General features: G+C 34.9%; 1 protein-coding gene and 2 pseudogenes across 2 annotated transcripts; all 3 read left to right on the forward strand.

Annotated features, from left to right (window-relative positions):
- Window positions 1-236: 236 nt before the first annotated feature.
- LOC107414366 (mitochondrial metalloendopeptidase OMA1-like) lies at window positions 237-2,984 on the forward strand (annotated as a pseudogene).
- A 121-nt stretch (window positions 2,985-3,105) lies between these two features.
- On the forward strand, window positions 3,106-7,957 carry LOC107414368 (cytochrome P450 704C1-like). Of its 2 annotated transcripts, XM_048470944.2 has the most exons (6): window positions 4,882-5,560; window positions 5,628-5,843; window positions 5,999-6,283; window positions 6,361-6,696; window positions 7,026-7,226; window positions 7,298-7,957. In XM_048470944.2, exons 1-6 carry the CDS (start codon window positions 5,207-5,209, stop codon window positions 7,478-7,480), a joined length of 1,575 nt encoding a protein of 524 aa, XP_048326901.2. In that variant the 5' UTR covers window positions 4,882-5,206; the 3' UTR covers window positions 7,481-7,957. The 2 variants fall into 2 exon arrangements, with proteins under 2 accessions (XP_024927200.3, XP_048326901.2); XM_025071432.3 differs by lacking the exons at window positions 4,882-5,560; window positions 5,999-6,283; window positions 6,361-6,696; window positions 7,026-7,226; window positions 7,298-7,957 and adding an exon at window positions 3,106-4,854 and having other exon boundaries at window positions 5,628-5,798.
- Window positions 7,958-8,449: 492 nt separating this feature from the next.
- Window positions 8,450-12,190, forward strand: LOC125421601 (cytochrome P450 704C1-like; annotated as a pseudogene).
- Window positions 12,191-15,221: the final 3,031 nt, after the last annotated feature.

A 15,221-nucleotide genomic window follows, 5' to 3' on the forward strand; every position in this document is an offset into this window, starting at 1 on the left:
AATAAAATGATCATTTGATAGAAATATTTTTCCTATCAATTTTTTTCTAAATTGGATATATATATATATATATTTTTTTTTTTTTAAAAATGATAACAGAGTAAATAAATAAATAAATTGGCAATTGCTGGCAAAGACGTAATTTACAAAAAGAATGAAGGGCAAGAATGGAGGGTGGTTTGTTTTAAGTTCTAATGTTGGCAAAATATGCGCTCAGCGCTTAATGATCATAATAAGCAAGAGGAGTGGCGGGAAAATACAAAAGGTTTTAGGCGGGCGGAACAAGGTTTCTGCTTTCTTCGTCAGTTCAGTAGGCCCTAACCCCTAAACTTCTTACCAAGCAAAAAGCCGTCGTCGCCTCGCTCACCGCTACTCTCTGACTGACCGGCGATTTCTCTTTGCCTGCGTTTTCTGAATGAGCTCTTAAAGCAAAGATCATGGGAAGCTACTACAGAAGATCGAAGATTTTTCTCGATAGGTTTCGCAGTTTCAGTTCCAAGATTTCCCCAGTTCAGCCTTCCGGTTTCACTTGCAGAAATACCCCATACAATACAGCTAAGTTTTCTGGGTATTTCTCATACTCTGCCATCCCACAAAAAAAGTCATCAATTTTGCATTTTTGCGGCTTAACAACAAGGACAAAGTACAGTCCCTTTCATAGCTATGCAAAGAGGTACTATTATTTTGATCGAAATCAGGTGGAACATTTAAAGCCACGAGGGTGGTCTTGGCACAGGTTTCAGCAGCAGAATCCTATAAACGACATGATTGTGGTTCTTGTGGGCTCTGGGGTTTTGATATTTGTGTATTTTTGGAATTCAGAAACTATTCCCTACTTCAAGAGAACCCATTTAGTGCTTGTACCCAAAAAATGCGAGAGGAAGCTCGGAGAAGAAATGTTTGAGAATATCAAGAAGGATGACCTTGAGGGCAAGATATTGCCTGCAACACCCACAAAGTGTTCGGTTTAGGTTGATATCCGACGAGATACTAAAGGCATTGCAGCGAGGGTTAAGTCGCCAAAAAGTTTGCCGCGACTTGGGGCTGGCAGATGAGGGAAGTGGTAGGCGTGAGACATTGACGGGGCTGAAGGAATTTGGAGGAGGAGAAGAGCAGATGGAAGGAAAATGGTCTCTGGAAGACAAGGTTCTTGATGATAAATGGGTTCAGCAAAGCAGGAAGAAGGGTCAGGAGAAAGGGGTTCAATTGGCCACATCGCATTTGGATGGATTGGACTGGGAGATTCTGGTTGTGGATGAGCCGGTTCTCAATGCGTTTTGCTTACCAGGAGGGAAGATTGTCGTTTACACTGGCTTCCTTGAACATTTTAGAAGTGATGCTGAAATAGCAACTATAATTGGGCATGAGGTATGGAGTCGTTCTAGTCCGTTAGCTCTTTTAGTGCGTTTTGCTTGCTTATGATTTTTAATGTATCTTTCATCTTGATTGCTTATTATTAGGTCGGGCATGTTGTTGCTAGACATGCAGCAGAGCGTATTACAAGGAATCTGTGGTTGGCTATTTTGGAGGTTATACTTTCCGAAAAATTTAAGATAGATAATGTTAAGATATTGTCAAATCTTCTCTTAAAGCTTCCTTTCTCTCGAAGGTACAATATTGGCTGATGAAAATATAGCTTTCCACCATACAATTAGTTTTGAAATTAAGAGAGAATTTGTTTGCGGTGGTGACGTGTTTCTGCCTGATTTGTGCTCACAAACTTGTTGACATCATTTCGTGGAACCGGTTTACTAGGAATTTCCAACAGGGCCAAAATTATGTTTCTCAAATGTACTTTCTGTAATTTAGCTTGGATTTTGGTAGTATTATGGGCACCGGGAAGTTGATCCATATAAACTCAAGTTGCTATTGTGGAGTAGGCTAATTATTTGGCTTGTTCAGTTAATATCTGTGTAAGTCTTTAGATGCCTGCGTGGTAAATTGCAGTAGCTTGCAGACCTTATAAAACATCGAGTGAAAACATTCTTTTGATGATGGCTTGTCTGAGCTGATGTTAAAACGAAGGCTTATTGTAATTGATTATTCTCCACTTAAAAGCTAGAGGAGCAAGTACTTTTTAACTCTAAGCTACAAAACAAAAATAGGCAAAAGCAGGAGGCTTTGTTTTAAGGCAGGATTACTAGGTTGTTTCTTTCTAAGATGGGGTTGTGGTCCTTCTGAAAGGTCATTTGCAGTTTTTAGTTTTGCAATATAAGTACTTCAGGGAGTCACAGTCTTTAATTTAAGTGAAAACATTCCAAATTTTAAGTATCATATTTAGCCAATTTTCTCAATGTTCCCTTCTTTTTAGTCAACCCCCACGCATCTATTACTTGGGTTAAACCTTTCCCATAATCTTTCATTTGTTGTGATTTAATTAGGAATGAAATGGAAGCGGATTACATAGGGCTGCTGTTGATGGCATCTGCTGGATATGACCCTAGAGAAGCACCGCAGGTGTATGAGAAGTTCGAAAGGTTTGACGGCTTTGATTCTTTAGGAAGAAATTATTTTTCAACACATCCATCTGGAAAGAAGAGAGCTCGGTCGCTGGCTCAAGCCAAGTCATGGAAGAAGCACTATTTATATACAGGGACCAGATAGCAGGACGTGGAATTGAAGGTTTTCTTTAATACAACTTTGACCTCACTAGGATTTTACAAATTTACTTTTTAACAGTTTGGTAAAGAATCCCCTTGGCTGTCAATTGGTCGATGGGGAATTCTTTTCACATAAATATTTGTTCAGAGTTCAAATGTAATTAACGTTTTGTCAATCTTCAATCGTTTGTTCCTTACAAATATTACCGAAAATTATACAGCGATTTGGAAATATAATGTTTATCTTTATAATGGTTGTTTTGTGTATGCTACTGAATCCTTGCTTCCATGCTTGCGGACTCCTATGAGTGAAGAAAAACTGTCTCTTGTATTTAAATTACTATAACCTATGTTTCACTATAATCTAAGCTTTCTTATTTTATAGATTTTTTCTTCAATTTTATTTTTCACTTTCTACTTTAGTGTTATACATTTTCATTTCAAATTTAAAAACTCTTAAAATTTTGTACTAGATGCATATTTTTAATTTCATGTGTATGTGTGTTTGTTTGTATATATATATGTTTTAGAACTAATGAATAGTAAGTAAAAAATAAGACGCATGAATCTTGAAAAAGTTGGTTGTTACAATCGGGCGCCAAAAGATTTGAATCTCAGTTCCAGATTGGTAGGTAATATAGAATATAGAAGATAGCTAAATGGCAAATCTTAGGAACGCAATCTCACGCTTCATCGAAGAATGCAAGAACATGAAAGAGCTTAAAAAAATCCATTCCCAAATTATTACATCTCCGTTTTTACTCCAGAGTGATAAATTCCTGCTTCTTTCTCGTCTCCTATTCCTCTGCGCCATCTCTGATTTGGGTTCTCTTGGCTATGCTACCGTGGTTTTCCGATTCATGAAGAATCCAAATCTCTTTGTCTATAACGTCATGATCAGAGCTTATGCATCTAAAATCAATGGTGGTGGGAATGAAATCTGTTCTTCTCAGTCGTTGTTGCTGTATAAGCAAATGCTCAGTGAAGGAATTGCGCCCAACTGCCTCACTTTTCCATTCCTAGTAAAGGAGTGCACCACCAGACTCCATGGCCGCACAGGTAGGAGCATTCACGCCCAAGTAATTAGGTATGGTTTTTACAATGATGTTTTTGTTCAGAATTCATTGATAGTTTTGTATTCCGCATATGGGACTTTGCGTAGTGCGCGGAAGTTGTTTGATGAAATGACAGCCACTAGGGATCTTGTTTCTTGGAACTCGATGATTATTGGGCATTTGCGAAGTGGAGAACTTGATGAGGCATTGGGTTTATTCAGGAAGATGAGTACCAAAAACATTGTCACGTGGAATTCAATTATAACAGGTTTCGTTCAAGGTGGTCGGCCAAGGGAAGCGTTGGCATTTTTCCGTGAACTGCAGCTTGTGAGCAGTGATATGGTCAGACCCGACAAGATTACAATAGCTAGTGTCCTGTCGGCTTGTGCTTCTCTTGGTGCAATTGATCATGGGAAATGGGTTCACAGTTACCTGAAGATGAGCGGCCAGGAGTCTGATATGGTAATTGGTACGGCTCTGATTGACATGTATGGCAAATGTGGATGTGTGGAAAAAGCGTATGAGGTATTCAAGGAAATGCAGAAGAAGGACACTTTGGCTTGGACGGCAATGATTTCAGTGTTTGCTCTACATGGGTTCAGCAAAGAAGCTTTGAATCTATATGAAGAGATGAAAAAAGAAGGGGTGAGGCCAAACCATGTTACATTTGTTGGGCTATTGTCGGCCTGTGCTCATTCTGGTTTAGTGGCTGAAGGCCGGTGCTGTTTTGTTGCCATGAAACAAGTTCACTTGATCGAACCAGAGGTCTATCACTATGCATGCATGGTTGATATTCTTAGCCGAGCTGCGCTCTTTGAAGAGGCAGAGGAGCTGATTAGAAGTATGCCTATGAAGCCAGATGCATTCGTTTGGGGTGCTTTACTTGGAGGTTGCCAAATGCATGCAAATGTAGAGTTAGGAGAAAGGGTTGCACAGTATTTAGTTGACTTGGAGCCTCTGAACCATGCTTTCTATGTGAACTTGTGTGATATATATGCCAAATCTGGTAGGTTTGAGGATGTGAAGAGAATTAGAACATTGATGAAGGAAAGAGGGATAAAGAAGGAAGTCCCGGGCTGTAGCATGATTGAAATTGATGGGGTAGTTCATGAATTTTCGGTGAGAGGATCACCGGATGTTCAGATGGACAAAATCATAGGAGTTTTGAAGGACTTAAATGATGACATGAAGATGGGAAGGTATTTGTTTGTCAATTACGATATATAATGGATGCTTAGATTTAATTATAATACGTTAATATGTTTATTTAATTCCAAGCACTTGTTTGAACATGGAACATTTTTTTTAAGGTTAGCATTAATCAAGGCTTAATGACAAGTCCAATGCTGAGCTGAAAACAACTTCATTGATAATCCCAAGGATTGAAACTTCAATTGCAGATATTCTCAATGAGACATAATACTAATTTAAAGATTTTAAACCATCAAGAAGAACAGAGTGCCTTTAAGTATCAGATAGCCTTCTAATCACAGAATAAACCTTCTTAAAAAAATCCTTTCAGAACATTCTTAGTAAGTGTATTTTTGAAGAATGGGTACTCTGCTTTTTGCGTTTGCCACTGTTGTCTTTCTTATAGGATTGTTCTCTGCAACCTCTTTTCTTTTGGCTCTTTTTGGAATTTTAATCCTTTTTTTCGTGGTAACTATAGTTTTGTTTCTATATTTTTACCTTAAAGATTCAATATCGATGGATAGATGTCCTCCAATCGCTGGTCTGATATTGAATCAATTGATACACTTCCATAGAGTCTTTGATTATCATACAACTCTTGCACGGAAGCACAGTACATTCCGCCTGATTGAACCGTTGCACAGTGAAATTTATACTGTTGATCCAGTTAATGTAGAATATATACTTAGAACTAACTTCCCAAACTACGTAAAGGTAGGGTTCATTTTATTTGTCCCCTAATATATACCAAATGCAATTGAAAGTAAAATTCCTTTCGCAGGGTGAGTATCATTCTGATGTAATGAGAGATCTATTCGGTGATGGAATTTTTGCTGTTGATGGAGATAAATGGCGCCATCAAAGGAAGCTTGCTAGCTATGAATTTTCAGCTAAAGTTCTGAGAGATTTCAGTACTAGTGTTTTCAGAGTGAATGCTGCAAAATTAGCTTCAAAGGTCTTGACTGTGGCAGCAACAGAGCAAATAATAGATTTACAGGTTTGTTTGGTCTACACTGAAGAAATATGCATACAAATAATCCATGCCACCAGAACACATTCTAATGTTCCATATAAGTCATTCTTGTTTAAAGTAAATTTGAAGCGTATCTTTGTGATTTGTTTTCCGCATAAATGGAGTAATTCTTCTGGCAGGATATGTTGATGAAACTGACTCTAGACTCAATATTTAAGGTGGGTTTTGGAATCAATCTAAATACTCTATCTGGCTTAAATGAGATTGGGAATAGATTCATCAAGGCCTTTGATGATTCCAATGTTATTGTGTTCTGGCGCTTTGTTGATTTGACATGGAGGATTAAAAGGTTTCTCAACATTGGCATGGAAGCCTCTCTTAAGAAAAATATCAAGGTTATCAACGATTTCATTTTCGATTTAATCCGACGCAAGAGAGAGCAGCTGAAAAATGAAAAGCTTGATGTAAGTATATTTTTGTCTTTAATTGTTTGCAATCTTTTGCAGTTTTGTATTAATTGATCATATATTTATGTCAACAGTGTGCAAAAGAAGATATATTGTCAAGGTTTTTGATGGGAAGTGTAAAGGATCCAGAGAACATGACTGATCAATATTTGAGAGATATAACTCTGAATTTCATCATTGCTGGCAAGGACACTTCTGCAAATACACTCACTTGGTTCTTTTACTTGATATGTAAACATCCTTTGGTTCAAGAAAAGATTTCGCAGGAAGTCCAAGAAGCAACTGAAGCTGAGAATTGCAAATCTGCTGATGAATTTGCAGAGTTAATAACTGAAGAAGCATTGGAAAAAATGCAATATCTTCATGCAGCTCTAACTGAGACTCTTAGACTATATCCAGCTGTTCCTGTGGTAATTTTCTTTTAGTTTTCACTTGATCAATTGAAGAGTAAAATAAGAATACTAAAGAGTATTCAAACTGCACCGAGTAATTTAGTTCTTGACAGTTTTCTTTTTTGTCAAGGATAACGTTATATCTTCTATATATTATATATACAGTTTTGATTTGTTGGGAATATAGTTCCTACTTTACATTAGGAACCTATTGATGTGGCAAATAGGGGGAAGTGCTTAGTAACATATTGAGACACTTAAATTCTTATTCTTGTGTTTTTCTGTTTGAGGTTTGTATCTCTATTTCAAGAGACATCAGCTCCATAATTATCTTGTGTTGAATACAGGATGGGAAAATTTCAGTGGAGGATGATATTCTTCCTGATGGCTATAAAGTAAAGAAAGGAGATGGTGTGAACTATATGGCTTATGCCATGGGGAGAATGAGTTACATATGGGGAGATGATGCAGAGGAATTTCGGCCAGAGAGATGGCTTCATAATGGAGTTTTCAGATCAGAAAGCCCTTTTAAGTTCACTGCATTTCATGTCAGTCAATATTATTTCTATTTTTGACTCTACAAATTTCATTAATCAGCTTTAGAAAATCATTTTTTCAGGCTGGACCTCGGATCTGCTTAGGGAAGGAATTTGCTTATAGGCAAATGAAAATCGTAGCGGCCGTTCTCCTCAACTCGTTTAATTTCAAACTTGTGGATGAGAACAAAGAAGCTACTTACCGGACCATGTTCACCCTTCAAATGGATCAAGGCCTCCATTTGTATGCAGTTTCAAGATTGTGACGGAAACAACAACAACCACCCAAAAAAAAAAAAAATAAAATAAAATTTCTTGCTTGTGACATTTAATATATATATATATATATATATCAATCACAGATGTGGACTGGAGCACTACCTCCAAAAGCTCTTGAAGTTCATGGCACAAGGCAACTAGCAGAAGTCTAATGGAGTGGAGCTTTAATTTCTTCCACCCACAAATTAATGTTGAAACACCATTGAAACTCATCAAAGCAATGCAAAGCCATGGTTTGCTCTCGAAAATGTTCAGAGTTTGAATACACTCATTTCTAATATGAATTGTAAAATATGTATATATATATCAATAAAGTAGTATCTAAATATGTGTATATAATAATTTTTTATTTGACGGTATAACCTACTTACCTACTTATGGTAGTGACACATACATCCCCAAAAAATTAATGAGATGTAAAGTTAAATTTATAAATTCCATCAAAATTGATGAGATGTTTGTCACCTAAGAAATTGTTTATAAAAGCATACATGTTATGTTTGATTAATATATAATATTCAAATGTTGAAATAATATTGTCTTTTCTAAAGACAATAGAAATTTTCATTGAATTAAAAAAAAAAAAATTCACTTTAATACATGCAAAAAGGAGGATGCAAAAAAAATAAAACATAGTTGTACTTGAAAAACTTTCACATAGCGAAAGACTCCTGCTTTTATCCAGGTGCTAAAAGAGTTGATAAAGCATTTGGACGTTGATAAAAAAGATAAAGAGGTTCAAGTACCACTCGTTATCTTCTAAATAGAGGGATTGACCATACTTATGAAATTATAAATATAATTTCTAGATGTATAAAAATTGTCCGACCAACACAAATAGATCCACCACTTTTAATTGCAAGTACCCTTTTATCCTTTTTTCGTCTGACCAAAAAAAGACTCGTGCTTTTTCTATAGAAGTTTATCATTTTTCTAATCTCATATCCAGAAGCATCATGGATTTTGTTTCCTATTCCATATTCGTCACTGCAACAATTATAGCTATATCTATAACTATATTCATCATCAGATACCCCCATGTTGTTGAAAAGCAGAACAAGAAATACCACCCTTTAGGCGGTACAGTCTCAAACTAGCTAATCAACTATTTCATGGCTACGGTACTGACGACCTTGCTCGCAAACACACAAGTTACAGGGTTTTTAGTCTTTTCAGAACTGAGGTTTACACTGTACAAACCTCAAATACTTTCTCAAAACCAACTTTTCAAGGTATATAACATGTACGAAATTACCCATTTTATTTTCTAATTTTTTCCAATTAATATTATAGGTAGACCAAATAAATCAAAGAACCAAAAATTTACTCATATCAATTAGCAAAATTGTATACAGTTTAATTTGTTGGATATATATAATTAATTTTGTGGCCTAGTGAACCTGCCCTGCAGGGGTTCGCTCAGTAGCGTTTTGTCAGATCTTCGTCGTGATGGGATTTTCGCGGTGGATGGAGACAGAGACAAGAGAGAAACGTATCAAAGTTATCACTTCTCTGAGAGACTTCACCCACTGAAGTCTTCAAAACCAATGCACTCAAAGTCCCTTGGATTGTCTCTGCAGCTGCAAAATCCAACCAAGCGATAGACATGCAAGTAGGCTAACTCGTTGGAGAAAAATTTAAAAGAAATTATTAATCCACCTCTTTAGCTTAAGCTTTTGGAAGAAAAAAAGTTTACTTCAACTTAGTATAAATAAAAATACATGCAAAGATATAAAATTAAGCTCAATTAACCCACCTTTTATCTATTTAAGTTTTTGGAAAAGTGGTAATTTAACTTAATATATATATATATATATATATAATTAAAAATTCACCAAAAATTCTACATGTAGATATATATATATATATATATATGTTTTTTGCTGATATATTATTAAGGTTGACGTTGTGTTTGTGGGTAGGAGCTTTTGATGAAATCTACCTTAGACGCAATGTTCAATGTTGTTCTTGGTGTGGAACCGGACAACATTAATTATGGAATGGATGATGAAGAAGCCGCTCGGTTTTCCAATGCCTTTGATGAAGCAAGTGCAATTACATTTGGTCGTTATGTTGATTTCTTCTGGACAGTCAAAAGGTTTCTTAACGTTGGATCTGAAGCTGCGTTAAGGAAAGTATCAAAGTGGTCGATGAATTTGTGTATAAGGTCATCAAAACCAAGATCGAACAAGTTCAGGATTCACAACATAATCAATTGTGAGTTAAACTCTTATATGTATATTTAATGTGAATGATCAAAATATATATGTAAATACACAGGATTATCGATCATTAATAATTCTGCTACCACACTATGTTGCTATTTACCTTGTGATGCAAATTTTTACAATTCTGCTACCCCTGTTTCCCATGTGAAACACTTGAAACGCTAGTTATCCATTTTAAGTATATTGCCAAAAATAAAAAATAAAAAAATAAAAAAAGTTATCCATTTTAAGTAGCATCAACTTCTTTAGATAGCAATTATTGAAATTTTAAATGTTTCTTTTTGTTTATGTTTCGCATATGATTTGTCATTTTTATTTTATTTTTTCTCATGTACATATAGTTTGTTATTGACACAATCTATTTTTCATGATATTTGGTATTGAATGTCATCCTAAATCTTAATTTTTTTTTTTTTTTTCAATATGTTATTTTTGTTGTTGTGTTCCCATATTCCCTATATTAGGGGTAGGTGGTATAGACACCCAAATTATGTTGAAGGACATGAGCATTAACTCTTTGTTTCCATTAATCATAAAGGACAATACAAGAAAATTTTCTAGGGAAGAATCTGAAAGTTCAGGCTAAAACTCAACACGTGTAAGAAACGCTTTTAAGTCTGTCTCCTCATAACCGTTGTCGTAGCAGGACGGCACCGTTCCAAGCATTACAAAATAATAATAATAATAAAATAAATAAAAATATGCAGACTAAAGGCAAAGTGTTATTGGGCTGAGAAGCTGGGGAAAATAAGTTTTCGGCTTCCTAAACATCAATGGAGCTCAGCCCACGCCTATTTAGGACAAACCTATGTAACAAATCATCGTAGCTTATCCAACAGTAAATTAATACTTCTTAACAAAATGGTTGCCAAAAGTTATAGTCTATTTAAAATAAAATAGACATATGATTTTTCCAATCCTTTTGGACATTGAATCGGCCCCTCTATTAGCATTACTTACATATAAATATATAATCAACATCTAGGCAAAGAAAATAGTACTTATTAAATGAGCACCCCACCTATGAATGTCAATTTGCCCTGCACATCTTGAAAATTGCGGTACACCATCTCTAACGAAACAGTTTTTCTCCAAAAAATTAAAACCACGGGATGGGTTTAGGATAAATCCTTAAGGTCCGAATCGGAGACGGGCCGGGACCAAAGAATAAAGAATCCAGCCCGAAAATGCCCCATTTATATTTATTTATTTTTTATATTTGGACTATTATATTTTTTAAAGATGTATTTTATTATAATTGTAAATTTGGACCTTGATGTATTTTATTGTATTTTTATTACATTTTAATCATTTTATTTACATTTTATTCATAAAAAAAATTATATAAATTTCTCAACAAAAAATTATATCAATTATTAAAAAAAAAATTAAATGGAAAAAACTATCCAGTCTCATTTCCAATTGGGAAATCTCCGTTCCCGTCCCGCCTCTAAAAAAAATGAAAAAAACCGCGGGAACGGGATAAAAAATTCTACCAGGAGATGGGGGCAGGATTTTAAAAACCAGTCCCGTCCGTCCCGTTGACATTCCTAACCCCATCCTAATAAAAAATAATATAATAATATATATAGTAATTAATTACATATAATATTTATAACTGTATAATTTTTAATTAGCACTGTACCTCTGTCTCGATAATTGAAAGATGCAGGAAAAGAAAGAAGACTTTTGTCAAAGTTTATTGAACTGAGAAAGACAGATATGAAGTATTTAAGGGACATAATACCTAGTTTTGTAATTGCCGGAAAAGACGCAACAGCTACCACTCTCTCCTGGTTTCTTTACATGATGTGCAAGAATCCACACATTCGACAAGAGATTGCACTGCAAGTAAGACAAGCAGCAAACTTGAAAGATAATTCAACAGAGACTCAGCAAAAAAGCCCTCGACAAAATGCAATATCTTCTTGCTGCCTTGACTGAAACACTCAGACTTTACCCTGCACTTCCGGTGGTATATATAAATTTCTATGTATAAGCTTTTACCTATGAAGTAGGAAATTAATTTCTACGCTTGGATTAATATTATATATATATATAGGATGGGAAGGTTTGCTTTAGTGATGATACATTCTCAGATGGATTCAGTGTCGGAAAAGGAAATGTGGTGGCCTACCAACCTTATGCAATGGGAAGAATGAAAATTCAATGGGGTGATGATGCTGAAGAATTTCGGCCAGAGAGATGGATAGACGAAAATGGCCTATTCAAGCAAGAAAGCCCTTTTAAATTTATTCGGCTGTGATAATATGTTTAGGCTGGTCCAAGGTTATCTTTGGGAAAAGAGTTTTCTTACAAACAGATGATGATTTATTCGGCTGAGCTATTAGGCAGCTATAAATTTAAGCTGAGGGATAAAATAAGGCAGTCAGTTACAGCATCATGCTCACTCTACTTATTGATGGGGGTCTCCATCTGCAGGCATCCCCAAGATTGATGGAAATCTAGCTTAGTGATCAATGAAGACTGAATTCAAGCCATTTAATTTGCCTCAACCGAGTAGTTGGAGTGCTCAAAAGTGTTGGATTTTAAAGACCATCTTGTTGGTAAATTATATTCACGGAATTTTTTAAACTTGGATGCGTAATGAAATTCATGAATAGAACTTACCCTTTTCCTCAATTAACATATCTCTGATTTTTCAAGAAGACACACAATAATCGCCAAATTAAACACCTGTAAGCCTGATTCCACTACTAATGGACACGAAATATAAATGGTATAATAAAAGATAACCATACTCTATTACCATATATTTTATTTTATTTTATATTTTTACATTCAAAATGGGGATTTGAATATAAAATCATTGTTCAAGAAAATGCTTTGCTACTAATTGTCTGCGTAGAGCCTCTATATCAATTGAAACCTTTAAAATTTATAAACTTATTACAATAATAAGTTATAAGTATTCATCTATATATATATATATAGTTACAAAAAATGTAAAACCATTACAAAATTAATTAGCAAAATTTAAAAACAACTTAAAATTCTTTTAAGATAAAAATAGGTTATCAAAAGTTTTATATATAATTACATATTAAAAGTAAAATTTAATATACAATATAAAACTACAACATTTATTATTTGTTTTGTTATAAAATATCGAATATCATATTTTACATTGCCTTCATTGTAACACTCCGTCTCGAAGTATACCAAAAATTTCTCAAATTTGACCAAAGTTGACCGGGTTTGATTGTCATTGACCGAGAAAGGAGTCAAATGTTGACTTTTTGTTTCTGTTGGAATTTCACATTGACCGAGGTACCGTTAAAAAGTAAACATTGTCACGAGTTCATAGACTAGTAGCACGTTGAAAACGGAGCTACGGTTTGAAAGTTATGAGCAAAACAAGTTGAGGTCCAAACTGTCCAAAGGGTGCCAGAGTTGACTTTTTATTCATATAAAGTTGAGCTTTGACTCATGCATAGTTGTGAAGTACTCATCGATACGAGTCCGTAGACTAGTGGCACGTTCGATTTGGATATGTAGTTTGAAAGTTATGGACCTGTAAAAATTTTCAAATACAGTATTATTTTAATATTATTTAATTATTTATTTTATTTTATTTTTTATTTTATTTTTCTTTCTTTTTCTTTTCCTTTCCCCCACGTGGGAAAAAAAGCCCCACGGGACCCTTCTTCTTTCTTCTTCTTCCTTCTTCTCCTTCTTTCTTCATTTTCTCCTTCCCGCCGATATATCTCTCTCCCTGCTGCACACGAGCCGGCTAGGGAGGGATCCCAATCCCCAATGATGCCACCCTACAAATTTCCCGACCAGATGCCCCGGACGCGCCCAGATCGGGCCGGTGAAGTCGGCGGCGACGGGTTAAGTTTTCCGGCGATTCTCGCCATTTCCAGCCAACCCATTCCGGTCTTCCACCCCTCTCCCCCTATTTTGGGTCATTTGAGTTCAAATATGGTCTCCAATTGTTTAAATTTGATATGGTTCGTGAGTTTTGAGGAGATGAAATTCGACCGGTACTTCCCGGGAAAATTCCAGCCACCACCGACGGAATTGAGGTCAGTGGAGGCCGGTAATGCGATCCTCGTTCCATAAGCTTCGATTCAGTATATTACTCGTCAATTTTGGTTAAAGTTTGTGTTAAACCCCCCGGGTACCAGATATTATTTACCCGAATAAAATATTAATTTATTTGAGATGTGTAATGTTGTTGTTCTAGGAGCACGTGTGTATCGTGAAATTGATCCCATAGAGGATCTTGGATTAATTGCGTGCTCGAGGTGAGTGATCCACCTTCAAATTAATTTCGGAAATTAAATTTGTGAATATTTTGTGTGAATTGAATATTTGAAATTGATATTTTATGTGCCAAATATTTAGTGGTTTTATTTGTTGAAATTATTAATTATCAAATTAATTTGTTGGAATATTTCATAATTGAATATTTCCAAAATATGTTTATGTATTCGATATTATGAAAATTTCTAACTAGAATTGTGTTGGCAATTTATAATGTTTTTAATATATGTTTTGGTGCCAAAAGAATATATTTGGGAATTTAAAGAAATTGTGGTTTGATTTATTTTAATTATTGCTATGGTTATTATTCAATTATTGTGCACAATTATATGAATTAATTTTATATGGAATTTATATGGTTTTCATATTTGATTCAAATTGGTTTTTGAATATTTGAGAAAGAAATATTGATTTAATTTATTATGTTTCAAAAATATTTATGCCATTGGAAAATTTGGATATTTAAATTGATGGAATTGAGAGTTGATGGATTTGAAATTGGTGGAATTTATGAGATGAATTTATGATGATGATTTATAAAGGAATTGTGAAAAATTTACGGGTTTAATTTGATGGAATAAACCCGATGATATTTATGGAATTTTGAGATTTTGAAAAATATTTGTTTATGATTTACGAGTTTTAGATGCACCATACACGTACTGGTATTCCTTATGCATGGGTATGATTAACACGCAGGTGGATGTGATGAGTGCGCAGGTAGGTGTGAGTAGTGCACAGGTGATTATGGGGTTGTCCTATGGTTTCCATCGGATGAGGATGGGCCCCCCCTCCATGGCCGGGACGCCTGTTTGCAGCGGCCCGGTGGGACGCCACGCGACCGTATGCCGGTTTCTTTCTTTAACCTCCTGTCTGGCGGTACCTTGGGACGCTGGGTATCGTTGGCGCCACTGGTATATAGTGGGTGTATCAAGTGATTTTCAGAACTTGGATTTCAAAATAAATATTTTGAAATTGTGTTTAAATTAAGAATATATTTAATGTTGTTTTTATTATTTATTTTAAATGGAGGTTTTAATTTGGTTTATTTATTTATTTATTTAATTGTTTAATTAATTGATTCATTCTAATTATTTTATTATTTCCTGAATTGTCTTAATGTAAGTTTCATTAATATTTTTGTATTATTTGTTTATGACATTTATTATCATTTAGTAATTGTTACGAAATTATTTTTATTTCTATTCCT

Source organism: Ziziphus jujuba, chromosome 8 (assembly GCF_031755915.1).
Source record: "Ziziphus jujuba cultivar Dongzao chromosome 8, ASM3175591v1".
Lineage (NCBI taxonomy): Eukaryota > Viridiplantae > Streptophyta > Magnoliopsida > Rosales > Rhamnaceae > Ziziphus > Ziziphus jujuba.